The sequence below is a fragment of the Rattus norvegicus genome, chromosome 8 (genome assembly GCF_021556685.1).
Source record: "Rattus norvegicus strain SHRSP/BbbUtx chromosome 8, alternate assembly SHRSP_T2T, whole genome shotgun sequence".
NCBI classification, from domain to species: Eukaryota; Metazoa; Chordata; class Mammalia; order Rodentia; family Muridae; genus Rattus; species Rattus norvegicus.
The window spans coordinates 36,896,595-36,920,034 of record NC_141541.1 but is presented as its reverse complement, the minus strand read 5'-3'; the positions used below and the strand labels follow the sequence as shown (position 1 = coordinate 36,920,034).

General features: G+C 41.4%; 1 protein-coding gene across 8 annotated transcripts in view; it reads right to left on the bottom strand.

Moving 5' to 3' along the window:
• Arhgap32 (Rho GTPase activating protein 32) overlaps positions 1–23,440 on the bottom strand; it is a 257,921-nt gene that overhangs the window by 56,683 nt on the left and 177,798 nt on the right. For all 8 annotated transcript variants that reach the window (XM_087561825.1, XM_087561827.1, NM_001427098.1 and 5 more), the window contains 4 exon segments: positions 20,982–21,074; positions 19,711–19,833; positions 18,242–18,319; positions 563–644 (listed from right to left, as the gene is read on the bottom strand). In XM_087561825.1, coding sequence (XP_087417951.1) covers positions 563–644; positions 18,242–18,319; positions 19,711–19,833; positions 20,982–21,074 — 376 coding nt within the window.

Sequence of the window (23,440 nt, the reverse complement as noted above, 5' to 3'; positions counted from 1 at the left end):
TCCAAGACAGTTTTATGTCCATTCTTATTGATAAACACGGGCTCTTTGCATCTTTTTAATTTTCAGTGAGTCACACCACCCAGAACAGGGAGGTAGATCGACTCGATCTCACAACACAACTGAGTCTGGTCTTGAACTCCTGATTCTCCTGCCTGCCTCTCCCCCTCCCGTTTACTGGGATTACGGATGGAAGTAAGCACAGTGGCCTCCTAGGTCACTTCTCTAACCTGCTCACCTTAGCCATCACTACCCATGCCACTTCTCTAACCTGCTCACCTTAGCCCTTACTACCCAGCCTCCTACTAGGTAACTGTAAAAGTAAAGGATAACAAAGCCTCCCAACCCACAGGCCATTAAAATTACCCCAGAACGAAATGCACGTCAACTTTTGTAACATGCTCCACAGAAAAGGGAAAGCACTTAAAAGTCAAAAACGTATAAGACGTGTGTCACATCAATAAATGCAAAGAACAGCAGAGCAAGCAAAGCACTTTCTTGAAATACACTGTGTGCGACTGCAACGAGCTGGCCACAGGACACAGAGGGAAATGAGTGCACTCACCTGGTTTTGGCACTGAGTTGGTCACTGACTGAGGAACTTTCTGGTTAATTAACTCGACGCAATGACCAGGGAAGAGTCCCACCTAAAGGAAAGCAACAAAGAGAGGATTCCAAACCAGCAAACAGACCAGTGTGTGAACGCTGCCAATTCAATTCCAGTAATGTACTCCGCGGCCCCTCCCAAACGATTCTAATATTCCAAGGCTCTGGATACCAGATGACAGTCACACAAACAAATAATGAAACAATCTGTTGCTATGAGCATATGAAGCTATGTGTAGTTTTCAGTCCAGATACCCAAGTGTGCTCTGTTAGTTTCAGTTTTAAATCCCTAAATTCTTTTATACCAACTAAAATATCCAATCTGACTCCAAGCTAGGCATCGAGTAAATAGAATTACTAGCTAATGCTTTACTTTGCTGAGATCTTGAGCTAGTGGCACTGATATCGCTACGATCAATGTTTATGCTGACTTTTAAAAAGATCGACACCAAGCCATAATTCAAATTGTTTTACGGGTCTCTTCTTCACCCTCCAACGGGTTTCATTTAAAAATAACATAGTAAAAATAAATTTTTGAAATATTTACTCATTTAAAACAGCAGTACTCGCTATGGCTAAGGAATCAGCACGGCAGGTAAGAAAGAAGGAGGGAAAAGGAAGTTCCACCCAGTGCCACAGACTGGCCTTGCAGAGCGTGCCATACTCCGCTTACATCGGCGCTGCCTGCACGGCTGTGGGTGAGACTCCAACCAGGTGTATCTGGAAAATGCTGAGTTCCAGGCACTCGGAGGTGGGGTGCGGCCAAGAGAGTGAATACAGAGATAAACACTCTGGAGAAAACGTATAAAGAAAACCTTTACCAATATTTATAGATGTTTCCTCAGATAGGGATATAAATGGGACGCCATGCAGCAGATGTTAAAGGCGAAACATGAAAACTACATCACACTGCCTCCCCCTTTGTTGACGGACTGAGGAAGAATGAGGCTCTTCCAAGAGCGTGACTCATTAAGTTCCGAGCTGCAGAGCTCCCATCTGTGTGCGGTTGTTTTCACAGGCTTGTTTGCCACATTATTATTTCAATTTCTGGATGAATATTCTATGGCCCTTCTTAAGACTACAAAGACATAATCACAGGGTGAGTTGAAAAGGAGTTGTTAACAGATTATTGGCATTGCCTAAAAATTTTGAATTGGGAATTAGTAAAGCCATGTCTTGCAGAATGATATATTAAGTATGTTTTATTAGTAAAATTCTTCTAACATATATTTTTACTCAACTTCTGTTTCTCCAAATAAGTAAAATCCTTCCAAGATTGGTTAGACTATATAAGAACCAACTTGAAAAATGACACCCCCCCCCCGGCTTTTTTCTTGTATGCATTCAGCAAGAGGATGTGTGGCACACTGACCGGCATCCCTGCCAAAAGCAAGAGGCCCAATCCTGAATGCACCACTTATTACACTAGGTAAGCAACTTGGTCTCTTTGTAAATGATAAAAATTATCTCCTAAGGGTGTATATGAGAATTAAACAGATTGGTCTAACTAGAATGCATGTAGTAATCACTTGCCGAATGCTGTTATTATCCTGGTGTGCTGGCTACTGAAAACTCTGGGGCTCTAGCTCCTCACGCAGATGGAGAGCACACTATACCACCTCTTCCCTCTGTGTACATAAGCTGAGTTACTCTCGATTCCGTTCAATTTATAAACACCTGAAATGTGGCATAAAGACCAGATGGGAAAATAGCTCACTCACTCCCTAGGCTCTGGGCCTGAGTTAACAGCTTAGTTTCTCAACTTTTGAAATGAATCACACCACGTGCACTTCAAGAGTTAAAGTAAAAAGGGCTAGCTGGGTCCTTGAACCCAGGAGTTATCTGAAACTCAGCAAATAAGGAATTTCTGATCACTTGCCTAACAAAAACTGTCCAGAGCTTGGTGAGTTTCTTCAGCAGACTATGTCATCATATACACTGCGTCCATCGTCTGTCTCAATGTACGATTTAGGCATATGGAAAATTCCATCCCCACCCTATGCAGATCTGAATACCTCACTGTAATCCCCGTTTCTCAGCACACTTCTTCACACACTGTAACATTAGGCAGACCAAATATTCAGTTCTAGATTTGGCATTCCGGTGAAACTAAGGCATATGTAAATACAATGTGAGTCAGGCTACTCTCCTGTCTCTCTTGTGCTTTTAGTCATCTCAGCCACCACCTAACCACAATGAAAGTCTAGCGAATCTTAGAGGCCTTTGCCTAATTCTCATCAAGCTGCTGACTCCATGGTGGACAGCATCTACCTTTATTCTTATTTTTCTTTTTCTAAGTACCCCTGATGTTTTATGTATTTGTAGAAGGCAAACAGAGTCTGTGTTCCTATTATAAATAATCCACCATAAACAAATGAAACTGTATACTGTTGAAAAAAATTACTCACTAATGTAACTAACAATGAAAATATAGTTAATGAATACTGATACATATTGGAAAAATAATTGTTGAGCACACAGGAAATTCTAAACCACCCAATATGTTAAGTAGTGAACATGTCTAAAACCTTGGCAATTGGATCTGCTTTCTGTGATACCTTGTTTTCTTATCTTAGTGCTAGGAAGAAGAGAAACATGCCTTTCAATCCTCTGGGATCAAAATAAGATTCGGCTTTGGAAGGAAGATAGCAAAGAGGCACAGAAAGACATTAAAAGAAGAAAAAGAATAATCTTGAGGGAAGGCTTGGACAGAGTAAGGAGGGGCTTACTGAAGAGGAATAAGAAACATCATGTCAGCAGCTTCTCCTTAAGTCTCTGCAATAGAGCAAAAACCCCACAGGGTGTTATGCCTGGAACTGTGCTGTTGTTTACTAACAGCTCCCAGTGAGGCAAATGACTTTGACTTAGGGCCTTTGCTAATGTCTGTGGCATAAGCCCCCTATCACAGCTGGTTTTAAAGTGCCAGGGGGCACAGGATTGAGAAGTGATACAGAGTGGCACTTGGTCACATAATATTTGTATCACAAGCCCGTGAAGAGAAAGGAACCTCAAGAGCACATAAGGTGTAGTGGGACAGTGAGAAAATACTGCACTTAATACAATCCACTCATTGTAAACTTACATACTGCAAACTTCAGCAATGGTTGCACTAAACAACTGCACCATTCACGCGGTTTTACCAGTGAGTCCAGCTCACCCGTAATCTGTAACTACCCCCTTGTTCCTGTCCCTGTCCACTCCGATGGCTCTGAGAGCCAGTCCCCGAGGGGTCTTTGAAGCAGCAACCAAAACCTAAAAAGGAATTTCAACTTGACAGCAGCAATGCTCTCATGGACTTCACAAACCCTTTAAGTTTACTTTATGGAGAGAGACAAGGGTTCAGAAGAAACCCTAAGCACAGTTCAATTGCTGCTCAGTCGCGCCAAGCTAAAACTCCAGCTTCTTATTTTCTCAGTAAAATTTTCCTGTGCCCTAAATCTCTGGTGTTTATATTTCATGATCGATGCTAAAATTCAAGGGATTTTGATGCATTCGTGCCTATATTTCCCCTTGTTTGATTCTGTCCGGTATGGACACCCTGGTCACCATTTGAACAGTTAAGCCTTAATTTCTTTCCATATTAATCTTGTTCCTGACCAAACCCAGCGACACCCCAAAGAAAACCAACACTTTTCTATATCTGCATATTCTATTTCTAAAGAAGATCACATACCTGAGAATACTTAAACCAATATGAATTTTCAGAAATTCAAATTTTTCCCCTTGCTGCAACCATTCTCAGAGCGCCCACTTTGTTTTAGACTGACCCCAGTCTGACCCCCAGGCCCTTCCCGCCACCATCTCATACACGCAGACGGCAGATCACAGTTTGACAGTTTAAAAATGGTCTGTTTAACGTTTTAAAACCGGATCCAACTCTCTGTTTCCAGTGAGTTGCCAGAAGTAGAAAACTGTATTTTTCAAAAAGGAAGAGACAAAGCACAACAAAGCAGGCAGGAGCTACTGCAGTAAGAGATCTTAAAGGTGAAGGGTACGTTCTCAGTCCCTTAGTTCATGTGTGGCTGCGCTTTCTGGTACTGAGCAGGTCTTGCTCTGGGTTCGACTTCAGTCATTCCTCTCCCTACACCCTTCACCTCCCACAGAAAGACATTATGTTGCCTTCTGGAATGCCCACTCTCTGATTTCCATTAGAAAAAGAGAGCTCTACTGCCTGACAGACTGGTTTGAGATTCAGAAATGAGGTCAGAGATGGGGATGTCAATCTGGGAGCTGACAGAACACGCTGTGTAGAGCTCCAGGAGCAAAGAGGAGCCTGGAGAATGAGAAGGTAGCTCTCCCCAGAACATAGAGGCTGGACATTAGAGCATCACCCGGTGAAGGCAACAGAAAAACAGTCAGGACTTGTGAAGTACCATGCCACCTCAGTTGAGACAAGAAATGCCAGGAAGACAGTAACTTCATACCGATGAAAGTTTAGATATGAGAAACAAAAAGAACCATAGAAATGTTTGTGCGTTATGCCAGAAACCACACATGACGTCATGGATTTAGGTTTAGGATTACACTTGTGATTTATGGCTGTTCAAGAAAACTGGAGTCTACCTCCCCAGAATGCAATGAATAGGGACCTGAGGACAATTAAAATCCAGGGGAGCCCTGCCTAAAGCTAGGCTTCTTAAAATGACAGTTACGTAAATGAGGGTCATAAAAACTTGGCAATAGTAAAGCGTTTCTGCATTCGCAATGACCAAAGCGTAATTACAAACCAAATACTAATGAATCCAAGCTGTCTCTGGTTGTGCTTCCCTCCTGTCCTATGGAACTGCAGTGTGGGCTCTGAGCACGCAGCAGACACATTTGTACTGCACACACCACACCAGGCAGGACTTGCAAATGGCTTGGCTTATATTTGAGGCTACTGAACGCCGTGATTTACAGTGGTTTTACTTCTGCACTTAGAGAAACATGATGGTTTAAAACAAAGACTTCCAATTTCCTGCCATCATTTTTCAATAACTCTGAAATAGTGCATCTCTGGACCACCGTTTTATTAGAATGCTTGATTTTAAAACCTGCTGTTTGGCAGAGTGTGGTGGAAGACACATTTAATCCCAGCATGCAGGGGCAGGCAGATCTCTTTTGAGTTAACGGTCGGACTAGATTATATAGTGAGTTCCAGGACAGCCAAGGCTATGTAGAGACCCTTTCTCAAAACAAACAAAAGCAAAAAACAAAACAAAAATACCCTGCTGTTTCGGTTTAATAAAAATCATGAAACACATTTTGGCCAGAACTTAGGACAGAACTTCCAACACTTTCTATAATGTCCCTAAACATACTTCTAATGTTATATTAGGTATTTATGCAAAGTGTTAAACTTAGCGTCGATGATTACAAAATCAAGCGTGATCAAAGATAGATGTTGATGATGTCCTATGTCCTGCAGTATAAATCTGTAGTCAAGGTTTTGTATGCAAAGATAAAGAAGTGCATCATCAATAAGTAATAAAACCATATATATACCAAAGAACTGCTTAAAATAAATCTATGACTTATTATCAGTAAACGTTTTATTTATCTTTCTACTTTTCATACCTGTACACCCAGGACTGTTCTCTAGTTCCAGTTCCTGGGTTGTTCTCCGTGAAAAGGGTATGGGAAAAGAAGTCAAAGGTGGCCTGGCCTGAGGCAGGACAGAGATTGACACTGGTCAAAGGTCTGAGTTCTCCCCGCACTCCAGAGAATATTCAGTCTCATTCATCCTCAGTACCAGCCTAGCGATGGCACTGGGGAGGGAGGGGGTGAGGGTGGCTCTTGGAGCCAACCTGACTCCGGTAGCTTGTTAACCTACAGTCTGTCTCTTCACTAGTTCTCCACCTTTGGAAAACTGGGATTGTTTTTCCTAGCATGGCCACGTCTGTCACATCTACTGTTCCGTGCTGGAGATAGGGGAGCACCCAGGACACCATTGCAGCTTCTGCCCAGTGGGGCTGTCTCACGTTACGTCCATGCTGTGCTAATAAAGCTTAGCCGTCCCTTGTTCATTTGCCCTCTGTTGTAAGAGTATGGTCCCAACCACACACGTGAGGGCTGGGAAGAAAACATTTTTATCAGTTTTAATGTAATGGTAAGCTCAGACTCCAGACTGGTTAGAGGCTGTAAATACAAGAAGTGGGTGATGGGAAGTCCAAGAACAAGGAAATGTCCATGTGTCCTCCTCACAACACGGAGGATGAGGCAGAGGTCTCTTGCGTGGCAAACACCTGAGAAGATTCTGTTTCTTTTCTAATTAAGTCAAGGAAATACCAGATAAAACAAAATAAATTACAACTGCCTTAAAACTATTAATTTCCTTTACTGTTTAGAGAGACACGAGGGCAGAAAAGAGTAGCATGTTTAAGTTGGAGTGAGTTAATGGTTAAATGTGGCTGACAAGTAAGTTTATATAAGAAGCCATTGCTGCTCTTGCAGAGGACTTGGGCTCAGTTCTCAGTGCCCAAATGCCTGTCACTTCATTCCAGGGGATTCAATGCTGCACTTTTGGTCTCTACCAGTACCAGGCACACACGTGCGCACATGCGCACACACAGACACACACACACAGACACACACACACAGACACACACACACAGACACACACACACACACACACACACAGAATGCACTTACATATACATAGGTAAAGCTATCATGCACATAACAAAAAAATTACATCTTTTTTAAAGGTAGAGCACTGGAATATAAGAAAGAGACAAAGAAGAATGAGAACCTGTGAGCAAAGGCATGGCTGGTCATTTTATCATAGCAAGGAGTTTGAAGTTCTTTCTGTAGGAAAGGAAACCAGCAAATTCTGAACATCAGAGGGACAAAAGGTCTGTTTTAGGAAGAAATCTGGTAGCGATGAGTCTTTCCAAGTAGAAGGGATGAGAGATATAAGAAGCAGAATGTCACGGAAAGTCTGCAGGAAGAACGGAATAACAAAGGCATAACAAACCTACAAAGTGACGCGAAGACGAGTAAATGGGTAGAGGAGACAGGTTTTCAGCTTGGTTAGATATAATTTTTTCTTTTACCCTTCCTGAATTCAATTGGTAAACAATGAACTTCATGTTTTTAAAAGAACATGGTAACAAGTTCTGACACCACAGTCAAGGTAGCTCATAGGAACATCATCCACCAGAAGGCTTCCTTGTATCTCCTCCGTCCTCACACCTCGCCCTCTACCCTTGCTGCCAGGCAAGCCCTGGTTGCTACAACTGCACGTTACATTGAATCACCTGTAACTTGGTATGAACGAGTCCTGTGGAGTAGGGCTGCACTGTCTCCTTTCACACAGCATAATTATTTTGAAGATCATTCATGTGGTTACAGGTATAAATTATTAAGTCCTTTTATTCCTAAGTAAAACTTCATTGTATGGATGCTATCATATCCTTATCTCTAAGGATTATGATAATATAATCATTTACAGTCTTAGTCTGTTGTACATAAGATGCTATAAACATTAGCATTCAAGCTTTTGTATAAACATAGTCTTTCTTCTTGTGCAATTATTAGGAATGGAATGGAATTGGTGAGAAACGTGATAGGTATATAATTCACCTAAAAATCCACCAAAGTATAAACCAAACTGGCATGCAGCCCTACCTTCCAACCAGCATTGTGTGTTCTAAACCGTTAGCCTTGCCGCTTGAGTTATGGAGCTATAGGTCTTGGTTTTTACCTGCACTTCCCTAAGCATTGTTGGTGTTGAAAATCTGTATGTGTTTGTCATTCAAGTTCTTTTGGTTACATATATGTTCTAATTTTTTTGCTCATCTTTAAAACCAACTTCCTTTTCTTAGTGAATCGTCGAATTCTTCATATGTTCTGTCAATAAGTCCTTCATCAGATATAACTACCGAAATATTTGCTCCCAGTCTGTGTTTGTCTTTCTATTCTTTTTATGGTGCTTTGTAAATAGTACAAATTTTACAATTTGATAAAATTAAATGCATTTTATAAGTTGTTCCTTTGCTGTGACATTCAGAAATCTATCCCTAATCCAAAGCCACAGACATTTTCTCCTATCTTTCATTTGAGGAGTTTTAAAGTTTACTTCTGGGTACGTGATCCATTTTGCATCATTTTTCACAGTTGATGCAGCCTATAAACTAAAGTTTATTTTGGAGGCAAAACGTTCCTTCATTGAGTTACTTCTGACGGTTGTTGGAATTACTTCTCCTGGTGTCTGTGGGTCCGTCTCTAGACTCTACCCTGTTCCACTAAGCTGTCTTCATTTGCATCAACTCCACAGCTCTCGAGCTAGAAGTTCTATGCAGAGCTTCCCTTTGTGCTTGCTCACTAACTGGTTGATTTTCCAATCAGGCCTGGTTTTTCTATCTTTTTTTTTTATAATTCTCTAGAATATCTCTTTTTTTTTTTTCAGAAACCTTAGAAACCTTTAAAATGAAAATAGACAAGGGGTTGGGGATTTAGCTCAATGGTAGAGCACTTGCCTAGCAAGCACAAGGCCTTGGGTTCAGTCCCCAGCTCTGAAAAAAAAAAAAAAAGAAAGAAAGAAAAGAAAAGAAAAAACAAAAAGGTACTTGCATTTATTCAGTCCTTTATTAAAAAAAAAAAAAAAGAAAATAGACACACTGTTTACAAACTTAGTTTGGATTATCCAGCAATGTAGCCTTAAGTTTTGAATAAAATATAAGAAGCTAGAGATTACATATGGAAACTCATATATTACTTTTACTATATGTTTAATTAAAGTTGAATTGCATAGATTTCCCCACCCCTTTTTGGGGGGCTAATATCCACTTATCAGTGAATACATATCATGTGTGTTTTTTGTGATTGGGTTACCTCTCTCAGGATAATGTTTTCTAGTTCCAGCCATTTGACTATGAATTTCATGAAGGCATTGTTGGTTTTTTTTAAATTGGATAGTTTTTTATTTACATTTCTAATTTTATTCCCCTTCCCAGGTTCCCAGACATAAGGCCTCTATCCCCTCCACCTCCCCTTCTTCTATAAGGGTGTTCTCCTCTCCATCGACCCCCTTCCTGCCCCCACAACAATCCCGTACACTGGGGGTCCAGCCTTGGCAGGACCATGGGCTTTTCTACTATTGGTGCCCCACAAGGCCATTCTCTGCTATATATGCAGCTGGAGCCATGGGTCAGTCCATGTATAGCCTTTAGGTAGTGATTTAGTCCCTGGGAGCTCTGGTTGGTGGGCATTGTGGTTCTTATGGGGTCGAAAGCCCCTTCAGCTCCTTCAATCCTTTTTCTAATTCTTCCAGTGAGGCTCTAGTTCTCAGTTCAGTGGTTTCCTGCTAGCATTCGCCTCTGCATTTGACATGCTTTGGCTTTGTCTCTCAGAAGAGATCTATATTAGGTTCCTATCAGCATATACTTCTTAGCTTCATCCATCTTATCTAGTTTGGTGGCTGTATATATATGGGCCACATTTGGGGCAGGCTCTGAATGGCCGTTCCTTCAGTCACTGCTCTAAACTTTGCCTCCATATCCCCTCCTATGGATATTTTTGTTCCCCCTTTTAAGAAGGACTGAAGGATCCCCACTTTGGTCATCCTTCTTCTTGAGCTTCATTTGGTCCGTGGATTGTATCTTGGGTAATCCGAGCTTTTGGGCTAATATCCACTTATCAGTGAGTGCATACCATGTGTGTTTTTCTGTGATTGGGTTACCTCACTCAGGATGATATTTTCTAGTTCAATCCATTTGCCTATGAATTTCATGAAGTCATTGATTTTTTTCTCCATCTTTATTAAATTGGGTATTTCTTATTTACATTTCAATTGTTATTACCTTTCCCGGTTTCCAGGCCAACATGGTTTTTCTATCTTACACCTTCTCTATTTCCACGTGAATTCTTTAATCTGCTCATATATTTCTACAAAGAGAGCTTGTGGGAGTTTTAACTAGGATCAATCTGGGAAGAAAGAATAGCTTGAGACCACAGCCTGTGATCACACAACCGTGGTCCATCTTCGTTTACGTAAATGGTCTCTCCTTAGGCAGTATACAGCACACACGTCCTTCACATCTCTTTCGGAGATACTTTAAGACTGTATTTTCTGATGCAATCATCAATGGCCCTCGTGTGCTTTCTCACTAAATGCCATTAAGTCTGTGGACTCCCTTTAAGAGAAAAGCTCTTGCGTACTGCGTAGATATGTCTAAATACTGTGTATTTTAAAGACAGAAATTACATTGCTTAAAGCTTTTGTGTGTGAAAATTTTAACTGTTTTTAAACTGTTTATGCCGTAGGTAGAGGTATTATTTGTAACTTATTTTAGAGTCAAATGAAAAAGCAGTAGAAGACACTTATCAAGCAGGGAGAACGTAGAGTTTGAAGAGCTCTCAAGAGCTACCACACATCACTGTCCAAAAAAGGCCTCTGTGAGACTGAAGCCCCAGGCATCACTTGGTAGGATAGCTCTGATGGTGTAGAGGAGGGCAAAGCAAAGGGAGTATCAGTGATGACAATGGCATCACCCTGAAAAATGTCAATGTCAGCGATGAGTGAAAACACACGAAATCTACACGTCTGTGACCTAACGCAGAGCTGATACAAATCAGAGCTCAGCTAATCATGACTGCATCACACATTTACTGTTTCTATGAAGTAAAACAATGTATCTAAAGTTCTTTTCTAGATTTTTTTTCTTTGTGTATATGTACATAAAGAATGTGTGCCTTTGCCTGAATGTGTGGGCCTGTTTACTTGCGTATGGGTGCACATCTATGCCAGCATACATGTGTACATGTGCACTTGGGAGACAGGGCTGACACAGCTCTTCCTCCTTATTCTTCTTGAGGCAAGGTTCCATTCCCACACCCAGTAAGCTTTTCCACACCCAGTCACCATTTCCTATATTCTAGGAATCTGAACTGTGTATGAAGCAATCTAATAACTGAGTGATCTCCCCGGTCCTGTCTCTACACTTCTTTCACTTAAATAACAGTTTAGAAGCAGATGGCCCACTGTCATCTACAGCAGAAATCTATGATTTTTACAAATAGACAAGTAGCGGTCACTACTGCTCATTAATTGCTACTGTGATCTATCTGTTCTTTACCCAGCATGCCTGTTTCTCTGTGGGCTCTGCATTGAACAGTAGGCTGTTCACATTTTTTCCATGTATGATAAAAAGACTCTGCATCTAAAGGTGTGAGAATTAAAGGTTAATGAAAAGCACTGAGAATAGCACTTATGAAATGGCTTCTAATATACCATGTATTCCCTCTGCCCTTGAAAATGTGTGATGTTCTAAATGAATGTTACTAATATGACTTCTCATTACTTATTTAGAAAAAAACATTTTTCTCTATTCAATCTTGAGTTACGAAAAGGTGTGGCTTTTTTAGAGGGGCAAGATTTCCAAGTACCTACATTTTTATGACAATTAGTTACATAGAAGCAAATTAAACTTTTGGATAAAGACAGAACTAGTGCTTAGACATTGCTTTTTTTTCTTTTCTTGCCTTTTCTTTCTTATTGGGTGGAGTGAGGGACAGAAAACACTTCACAGAGTGTTCTGGAATAACTGAAAAAACTGGTGAACCTTGATCATCCTGTGGAGAACTATGAGAGCACAAGTATACCGAAATGCTGACACCTCCAGATGGGATTTTATCTTCCAAATTAGCCACACTGCCATTGTATATACGGAAGACACCCATGAGTTGGGAAGACAGAACGACTGCTGAACTGTATTGACTCCTCCCATCTGTGCACAGGATTAACAAAATGAGGCTCAATCAGTGGGCTTTGCATGTGCACCCAAGTCAACTATGGAACTTGCTATAAGACTCAGGCTCCTGTTCCATGCTCCGAGATGCTGATTCCGACAGCTAGCTTTAACACATCTTAATACAGTCCAGCCCATCCCCAAAAAACAAAAAACAAAAAAAAAAAAAACAAAAAAAACAAAAACAAAAAACAAAACCCTCTAACAATACTGCCCTTAAACTAATAATGATCTAAGATGTTAACCACTACGCTGGTTTGCCTAAAGAAAAAGTGCTCTGAGGCCTTCCTCCACAATCCAAAGAGTGTTCCACACCTAGGAACATAAATCTGAGAGTGATGCCAGCTATTTTCAAACAGGGGAGGCTTCTCTTCTACCTGAAGTATGTGATATGATGAGAACCTTAGAAAACAAAGAAAAACCTTCAATATACTCCTTAGGAGACAAAACCCACACATTTCAGAATTTCAAATCATTGTAGTTAATATAATTTCGCACTTCCTACTCGCAGAAGTTTAAAGAAAAAAGAATCCTGGTGTAATTTAAACACATGGATGAACTTACCCTTCTGTTCCCACAGCAAATTATGGTCTGGCTAGGACAATGCACTGAACATAATGTGGCAAATTGCTGGTCTTAACCAACTACCAGCTGACAACCTGAATTTATGTAGTACACACAGGGACAAAATATACCAGAGGGGTCTAGCATCCTACTCTACAACTACTAACGCAGTATTTGGGGGCTTTAGTCCTAGGATTCAGTGTTCCAGCTTAAAATCTACACAAAACCCAGAAGGGGATAGTAGCAACTTTACTCATCCTTGCTAGAACACAGGAACAGTAAGGTGTCCCTCGGAGGGTCAATGACACAGAAACTACAGCACATCCGTAACAATGAATAACGGATAATGTTTTTGAAAGAACACAACAGATGAGCTGCAGACATGGAAATACAAGAAATGATATGGGTATGAATTCTATAAATTTGTAGGAAATGACTATGAATTCTATGACTCCCAACTATCAGCGAGCTACAAATACCTGTGTTTGACAGGGGTTCAAGGAAGGAACGCATGAGTAACATATAGGAAAACTGTAGAATAATTAAACCAGTGTCTAGGGAGATTTAGTGACCAGTATACATGCTTTGTCAAAACCCTCAGAATAAATACCAATACTATACACCCTAATCTAAACACTAGATTACTCAATGTTAGTTTACTAATTACAATATAAACCAAGTCAAAATTGTTCTTTGGTTGTTGTGGAACAGAAACTGTCCAGCCTGTCTACTCCCCTCAGACCGCTTTCTAGCACGAATGCTTATTGCGTGCTGCAGGTGGATTCAGCCCACAGCTGAGGGTTGGCAAAGGTCTGTGCTTGCCACATAGTCAGTGCACTGTAAAACATGATAAATAACAGGAAAATTATGGGCTGAATAATTCTATAAAACCGAACTACTTGCTTGCTTAAGCCTAAAGTCTAACTCTTTACTAAAACGTTTAGTTGTTTTTATAAATGAAAATAAAAGCATTTCACCACACAGCAGTTGCATAGCCAGCTCTCAGTAATCACAAGGAGAGAGCTCCATGAGGAGATCAAGCCTGCCTGTCAGGCCACACGGTCAGAAAGGAGACAAGACACAAGTGGGGTCCTTGACAAAAAGAGAAAGCTCACCGAGCTGAGCAGAACTACAAGTGTGGACACTTCAGAGAGGTCCCAGCAGTGTTCAGAGGATGCGATCCTAGCAGACTCTGTCTTCAGACTGTGAAGTGGCAGCCTATAGCCTAGTTCCCGTCTGCCCCTCTCCTGAGTCGTGCACATGGTAACCAAGATCCCTATGAAGACCCAAGTCACTGTCATGCTAAGCCAAGCTGCACCATACCCATCACTTCCTATGCGGTTCCTCCTCTAGAGTATATTGAGAGGCTCCATGTGCAGAGGCAGCACGTCACCACAGGGTGACTGAGATGTACTGTTCATGTATGGGCCAGTCTATCCATTTCCTCTGACAAAGACTTCAATGGGTCACCTGAGAGCTGCTTCAGGAATCCCTTCAAGGTCTCCATAGAACTAGCTGAGTCTGTAACTCTCCTTCACAGGAAACACTGAAGAGGGTACTAAGTCTGTTTGTCCTCTGTGCCTTGGAGCACAGTGCTCAGTGCTACAGGGACTTCTGCCACAATAGCTTCTGATGCTAGCCTGTGAGCCTGACACGGGCCTTTCTCAGATGCACCTGACAACAGAAGTTGGGCAGGATACCTTCCCAGCAATCTTTCCAAGGACTCCTTATACGGACATCAATCTCTTAGGAGGCATGGCCAACATCCAAAGTTCTGACTGTCTTTGCCCTTAGGGACTTACAGAAGACCCTACTCTCTATCAAATATGTGTATGAGATATACCTTTGACCACTCCTAAAGTGAACCTTTTTTTCCATTTGTGATGCTGTCTTTTATTGTAATAATCCAAAATTTTTATGTTGAATAATATCTTGGAATGTGTCGTCATTTAGAAATAGCTTTTTATTGGGTAATTATGGTAAATGACCTCATACGGTCAGGACCTAATCTTTACCTTTATTTTTTAAAAAAAAAGCAATTAGGACACAGATACCCACACACACGGAAATGTCATGTGAGGATAAAGGAAGATGAAAACTATCTCCAAGCCAAGGAGACAAACGTTGGAGGAAACCAAATCTGATGGCTCCTTTAGTCATGGATTTCTAACTTCCAGAACCTTGTGAAAATACATTTCTGGTATTTGAGCCACCCAGTCTCTAATATTTTGATATGATAGCCCTAGAAAACAAACACAGTATATACTATACAAATAAAGCGCTGAGTGAAACTTAGAAGTAGCCATGCTAATAACAGAATGACACACACACACACACACACACACACACACTCCACTTTTTAACTTCTGAATTTCTATCACCTCTCTATACCAGAATGTATGAAATAAAAGGACCTTCTACATGATTTAATTAGAGGAATTTAAACTCCAAATATTGACTTTCTATAAAGGGTAACATCAAAGTGTTATAAGGAATCCATTCCTTTAATACCTTAAAAACCATTAAATGCTTTTAATGAGTACAAAATTTGGTAGGTTTTGCTACAATACACATAACTATATAAAATATGGCCCATTAGTAACCTGGAATAGTTGCTAGCTATGCTGAGGCTCCCACATCTCAGGATTCAAACCTATCTAACAAGAGTAGGCAGGAAGTTTGGCAGTGAGAACCTTCCCCAGCACACGATGCAACATAAAAGCCAGCATGCACTTAAACAGCACTGCACCGTGAGTGGTACACAGCCCAGGATGCTGCTGGCTGGCCTTTCCTGCACTCCTCGCTGATCCAAAGAAAAGTTGTTTCTTTCTGGAGCATAAAAACTAAAGTAGAAAGTTCATATAAGTGGAGCATAAATCTAGAAATCATACTTAGTGCTCTTCAGGCGATGGGACATATAAACTTGAATCTGAAACTCACAAAAGTCATCCTCTCTCCATAACAGTGGGAGGTAATAACTACCTGGAAGACTTTTTTAATTAGAAAAGCTGCATAAGAAATGCTAAGTAACACTTCCCTCAAAGATGTCCAACACATTTCCCACTCATTTCTCCATGCAGTTGGCCACATGCTCTCTTACAAATGACTGGTGTGGGCACAGAAAGAAATAATGAGCAGAGTGGAGCCTGTCCTTAAAATACTGGGCTCCTTTCAACAAAGTTTTGACAGTGACATTTGAAGATTTGTTCTTGGTTTTATAGGTACCTCATCAACTGTTGCTCTTAGAGGAGATCCCACTGTCATCTACAGACTCAGCTGCTTTCCTGAAGCCGAGGAAAATGACAAATCCGCATGAACAGAATCTTACTGCAAATCTCCTTGCATTAAATTTTCTTTAAAAATCTTGCTGAGCATGGTACCATATGCTTTTAATCTCAGCACTCGGGATCCAAAAGCAGGTGGACCTTTATGAGTTCAAGGTCAGCCCTGGTCTACATAGTGAGTTCCAGACAGACAGGGCTAATTCCCTATGTAGAGAGATCTTGCCTTGTAGGTAGGTAGGTAGATAGGTAGGTAGATAGATAGATAGATAGATAGATAGATAGATAGATAGATAGATAGATAATACTATTTGAATATATACTGATAAGTTAATTTTCTAGTTTTAAACTAGTTGATGTATACTAATTTTGTATACTTTTTATAAAAATATTAAAAATATGTATATAATGGAGGCTGTATTTGAATGTGTGACTATAGATGGCCACAAAGTCCAGAAAAGGTCACCAGATCCACTAAAGCTAGAATTACAGGTGGTGGGAACTGAGCGTGGCTCTCTGTAAGAGCAGTGGGTACTCTTAACTACTGAACCAACTCTTCAGGCTACTGAGTCACTAGTCTCCTATACTAACTTTAAAAAGAATTAGTCTGGCAAACTAATCTGTGTCGGTCTTATTAAAATAATTAGGAGAGGAGTATATGCCTTCATTACTCAATAGGTATTTGCTATTTAAATGAGGGAAAATTGCTACCATTATTATAGTCTTATAATCATCATGTTGAAAGGGAATGTGAGAATTACAAGCAGAACTTCTGACTTTAATATGAAACTAAGTCCAAAGGAAAGATATCTAAGGCTCTAGAGAAGAAGGTTTATGCCAACACCAAGCTAGGGTTCGTGTTAAAGTCAGTTGGTTTTAGTCACTTCTTCCCTTGGCCCCACTCACACATGAACGCACGTCAAGGCATACAGTGGAAGACAGGTTAACTTTTGGGAGCTGATTCTCCCCTTCACTGTGTATATCCCAGGGACTGAACTCAGACTGATAAGTGTGGCAGTAAATGTCTGGTCTCCTAAGTCATCTCACTGGGATAAGAATTAACTCCTTATCAAAAGCAATGCCTTAGTCTCCTACCCAGTTTTATATTTCATCAAAAGCATTTATTACTCAGAGTAATGAAGGAATTAGGAGAAAGAAAACCCTGATTACACAAACAAGGTATGAGGCACCGTGACAAGGAGAGCTTTCTGATCTTAAGAAATTAAATTGCTGTCCGTGCTCTAAAGGAAATGGGAAAACTACAACTTTCAAACAAAGACATCTAAGTTTCAACATTGGCACTGGTACTTACTGAGCAAAACAGCATATATATAAGACTGATATAAGCATTTAACATTTCTGTATTCGCACAGTTAACCTTCAGGACAAATCTGTGAGGTAAAAGATAGTCAGTCCTGTAGTCTCCATTTGGAAGACACGGCATCAAAAAGCATCCCCAAGATAGCACAGAACAAGAGCCAAGCAGAGCTCACAGAGCTCACAGAGCTCACATCAACTGCCATGCTGCCCTGTGTTAACTGTACAAATAAGTGTAAGGTCGTAAGGTCATTAGGATGCTATTTTGATAAAGTTGCCCAGTGGTTAGAGCCATAGACTGCAAAAAGACATCACCGTCAAGTCTCAAACTGCTGAAGCCTGGGTGGGAGTTAAAGGAGACAGCGTCTGATTCTACTCTTCTGTCATCAGCTGTTACTGGGTTATCACACACTCCAACACTCATGTTTAACAGAAAAAATATGAAACAGAAAATTGTAATGGAAAACATATGTGGATCATTATGCGTATCTCTGATCACCTGGCCCAAGACTGCCCCAAGTCTGGTTCTAGCCAGCTCGGGGATGAAAGGGAAGGCAGAGGGGAAGCCAGCACAGTACTACTGGATGCAGGAATCAAGGCTAACACTGTCATCACCCACATCTTCCCACCACTGCAAACCACATTTCTGAGGACGTCTCCTGGCACAGCGTGTGAACGGCTACACTACGGGAACACACAGAAAAATGTTCTCTGAACTCTCTCACATCCAGTGTGTTTGCTGCTTACCTGAAATCCATGCTTGCCTCTCCACCACGTACTTAACACTTTGGGGGGCATGTCAATAACAGAAACGATGTCTCCCACCTACGAGAATCAAAAGTTTAGGTAAAACATTTTTTTCTAATAAATGTTAAGCCAATTGTGATGTCTATACTTATGGTATGTGTTGTGTAAAAGAGCACAGTGCTGTTTTATGCTTTGAGAAATTCTAGGAAAACGTACTGACTTTTAAAAGTAATTTTAATAGTCTTACCTTATACCAAAGGGTATTCTACTGAAAGTTAAACAGGACAAAACCGATCCAGCTAACAGACATGATTAAAGAACCATGATTTTAGCACGGTATGTTTTTTAAAGACGTATTTATTTTTTCAGTATATGAGTAGACACTGGTGTGTATGTATGAGAACCCTGTGTGCACCTGGTACCTGCAGAGATCAGAAGAGGACAACGAATCCCCTAGAACTGGAACTACGGATGACTGTGAACCATCATGTTTGTTCTAGGAACTGAATCTGGGTCCTTGCAATCACAAGTATTCATAACCACCATGTCATTTCTCCAGATCCCATATAGAACATTTTTAAAGCCAGGTATTCCGTCACCATCACTTCTGGTAGCACACATTTTCCAATTTAGATGGTTTTGTTTTACAATGATACAAAGAACAGGCAATCAGTGTAAACTTTGTGTCCTTTGTGTCCTTTTGCGATGCTGGTGGAAACCAACGGCCATGAAATCACGTGGTAAACAACATACTCTCTAATTCTAGATAGACAGCAAAGCCAGCATGCCTGGCTGGGTTATGTGTATCGATGCATTCCTGAGTCAACCGTGCTTAACCGAGACATCCGTTAAGGAGCTTTGGAATTTTGTTCCTGCTGTCACAATCAAAGATCAAAGTCATCTCGAAAAGACAGCATTAAATGCACATATTTACAGCAGTAGTATCAATGAATCCTGATTATCATGCACATAGGAGCACAACACGGAGTAGCTGACACATCTGACTTCCTCCGCTAAATGATCAGACTCTCCACCGGGAAAGGCCGGGGGGGGGGGGGGGGGGGACGGACGTTTGTACAAATGAACAAAATCATAAACACTAAACTTCTCAATGGCATATCTAACTACCTGGACCTAACCGGGTACTACAGCGAGAACATGGCCTCAGACAGGGGAGTGCTGGGGAGAACTGCCGAGGAGGTGAAGGGAAGGAGTGGGTTGGATCAGTATCTCTATAGACTTATGGGAAATTCTCAGTCTTTAAAATAAAGTATTTAGGAAGTATTAAACTTAGAAAGAAATTATTAAGAAATGATGAAAATATTTTTTAAATTTCCCTACATTTTTAAATGTTTAATAATATACTTTATAATGAAGCATTCAACATTAATTTCTGTCTGTCTGCCTGTCTGTCTGTCTGTCAGACAGGCAGCGAGGCCAGAGAACACGAGCCCTGCCTAATTACTTACCTCTAAGGTCAGTTCGTCAGGGGCCCGAGCAGTGTACCGCTTGATAACGTGGGCAGCACCAACGGCGGGAGTGTTGATGGACGACTCCTCGTGAACTAGAAGATGGTTTCCCTTATTGTCGATCTGCAATAAAAAACCAAGTACCATGGGATGTTTAAAGACACGGATTTGTCTATCCACAAATAAAAACTCGATTGAGAGAGATGGTAAGGCCCCTAAAGTCTCTTTAAACAAAAACCAAACTGTCACTTTGGGGGACGAGCAAGACAGTTCAGCAGTGAACGCACTGCCAACAAGGCCAGTGAGGTAAGTCTGATGCCTTTGGACCCACCAGGTCAAAGGAGAGCAGCAACCACACGGGCTCTGCAGCATGTGTGTGCCCCACACCCACAATGTAGCAAAACCCTTTAAAGCCCTATCACTCGTTAAGTAGATAATAAAGCTAATGAGTGTGTTGTGCGTATGATGCATACGATTTAGTTTAACTCTCACAATCCCGAAATGCACTATCATTACCTTTATGTAGAGAAGACAACCTGGGGAAAGTTATGTAACTGAAGAGAAATTAAATTCCTTTTCTAAGATCACTCAGGCAGTAACAGCTAAGTCACGGTCTTAGTGTAAGTACGCCTGGCTCCTCCTACCCTCCTGGCAGTGTCTCAATTTTTACTAGGAGGAAAGAATACATTTAATTCTACATCCCCAAATGAACAGGAAATACCCTGAGACACTCTTAAATTGGCACCTCTAAAAGGGTGTTATTTGTTCATAAATAATGAAAAAAATTTCAATTATTAAACAAATGAAAAAACGAATAGCTTACTAAATATATATATCAACATAACATTGCATAACAAGATAATAGGTCTCCAGATTTATTTTAAAAATGTTAAAATTACTTTTTTTAAATTAAAGAGAAAGATTTAATATCAAAATATCAGCTATCACCCTGGAGAGATGACTCAGCGTTTAAGAGCAGCAGCTGCTCTTGTGCTGCTCTGATTTCCAGCACCACAGGGTGGCTCATACCATGTGGAACTTCAGGCAGGGCAGCTGAGGCCCCCTTCTGGCCATTTGGGGCAGCAGGCACATAAAGAGCATGCAGATAAAACACCATTCAAATTAAAATATCAGTTAATGTTCCTCCTGGAAGATGAGAACAGTCCTGGTTTGGTTTTGTTTTAAAAACTCATCTATGATCAAATTACTAAAAAATTCCTCAAGCAAATAATTTCAGAATAAACTTTCACCGGAGCCGGTCAGACAAATACCTCCATCCACGTGAGGGCAGGCCCGCAGTTGATCTTGTTGCCAGCGATAGTTGAGAGGCGTGACAGGTAAGCCGCAAGCATCTGGGTAACCGACTGAAAAGAGAGACGCACCATCACCAGAGGAAAGAGCAACTCTGCTTTAGAAACACTCATACGGATTGGTTCTTTCTGAGAGGAAATAATAATTATTTCGGGCATCTAATAATTATGTCGGGTAGGCATGGTGGCAGACACCTTTAATCCCAACACTCAGGAGGCAGGGCAGGAAGATCTGTGAGGTGACCCAGGACTGCGAAGTGATACCCCATCTCAAACACCAGAAACTAACAGCTCCAGAGAACTGTCGCTGATGAGTCCCTCTGAAACGATGGCACTTTCTACAGAGGAGCTCGGAAACCGCCTAACGTGGGATTTTTAGCTCTTGATACCTCACCATCAAAGGCTGAATTCCACAGCTTCTAATTTTATGACTTTCATTTTGTACTTTTGTTCTGAAAATATAAAACGTGTTTATTAAAAGTCACATCTGTGGCTTTTCTGCCAAAAGTTCCCCATGCTCCTCTTTACTACCTTTGGCTGTCATCTCCATGAGCTGCGCAGGAACGGCCATATTCCTGTGACCCTGCCCCACAGTATAACATGACAGTCTGAGCAGGGACGATGACATAGAACCAAGTCTTTACAGACTACACACCCTGTATTTCCTGAGGGCAAAGGCGATGTGAGGAACAAACCCCTGTTGCTGACACTGTGAGGAACAGACCCCTGTTGCTGACACTGTGAGGAACAGACCCCTGTTGCTGACACTGTCTCCTTCCTCATGCTCTATATCTCCCACCACCATGAACTCCACCTCTCTGGAATGCAAACCCCAATACTTCCTTTCTCCATAAGATGGGTTTTTGTTGTTGTTGGGGTTTTTTTAATTTTGTTTTGTTTTGTTTTTGGTTGGTTTTGGGATATGTGTGTGTGTGTGTGTGTGTGTGTGTGTGTGTGTGTGTGTGTGTGTGTATTGTTGTTGTTGCTGCTGCTGCTGGTGCTGCTGTTGTTTTGGTCAGGAAAAAGAACAGAGTCACAAACTTGTACCAAAAGTGTAGTTCTTGCAAACTTGGGGTAGGGAACACCTTAAATGCCATAAGCAGAGTGGAACCAGCCATTCTGGAAGGAGTTTGGAAGGTCAGCATGCAAAGAAGAAGATGTAAACTGAAAGCCCAGCCCAAGAGGTTTCAGAGAGGAGTCTATGAGAACGGGACTAGAAGCAGTTCAGAATATATTCCTGCAAAGGGTCCAGATGTGTTCTGCCTCTGACTCAAAAACCCAAGGCTGACTTCAAAAGCAATGGCCTCTTGTGATGGGCAGAGGAAATATCGAGGCGAGCCAACTTTGAGGCTACGCTGTGATTCCTGTTCTCTGATCTCATTCAGATCTACAACGTCAGGCAGTAATAAGGAGAGCACAAAGAAATTACAAGATGTGGTTTCCCAAGGAAGGCTGTATGAGCAAGCTTAAAGCTGTGAGCCAGGGAGTGTGAAGGACAGAGCTGTGTAACTGATAAAAGATCAGCAGCATTTAGAGAGAACTTCCTGTTCTGTGTAACTGATAAAAGATCGGCAGCATTTAGAGAGAACTTCCTGTTCTGGATGCAGCATAGCAGTAAAGTTTTCCGAGGGCCGGATCCCACTCACCAAAGGTGCTCAGTGTGAAATGCAAACTCATTGCAAACAAAGAGCCTAAGTTCAAATGCCAACGGGAGTTTCCCCAACTACCTAGGAAGTGCTTCCCCAGAGTCAGCTCACAGGAGCTGCTAAACTGTGGTCTGACAGGTATAAACGAATCTGAAGCCAACCAGGAACTCTCTTCCTTGCTGACTAACTTCACAGTGCAGGAAAGTGCTACACAGGTGGTGTGTGAGAATAATGGAGAAAAGGTATTACTGTTTTGTTTCCCCATAAAATGCATCTCATTCACTCTCAGATGTTACTCATAGTTTCTTATTCTAATTGTATTTTTAATATTGACATGATAAAGAATTCCTTCCTTTTTACGAGTGGTTAACGTTGTTTTATGTTTTTAGACATGAAGTGAAAGTGGGTGTGCAGACCCAGCCTGCACCAAAGCCAGCCCGGGAGCACCACATCAGCACGGAAAGCACTAGCAATATATACTTCTAGTCACTTAGGCTTTCATAGTTTCACATTCCCTGGAAGAGTGACCTGCTAGTGCGATGATGATGATGATGGTGGTGGTGGTGGTGGTGGTGGTGGTGGTGGTGGTGGTGGTGGTGGTGGTGGTGGTGGTGGTGACGACAACGACAATGACTATGCACATTACCATCATCGTGAGGCTTCCGACCCGTATGAAACAGTCACTGACACTTGCCTATCTCTGAACATCCTAGGAAGTCTCTCTCCTGAAACAAGCAAGCTCAGGAAAGACCCTACGTGCTCTTGTATCCACCT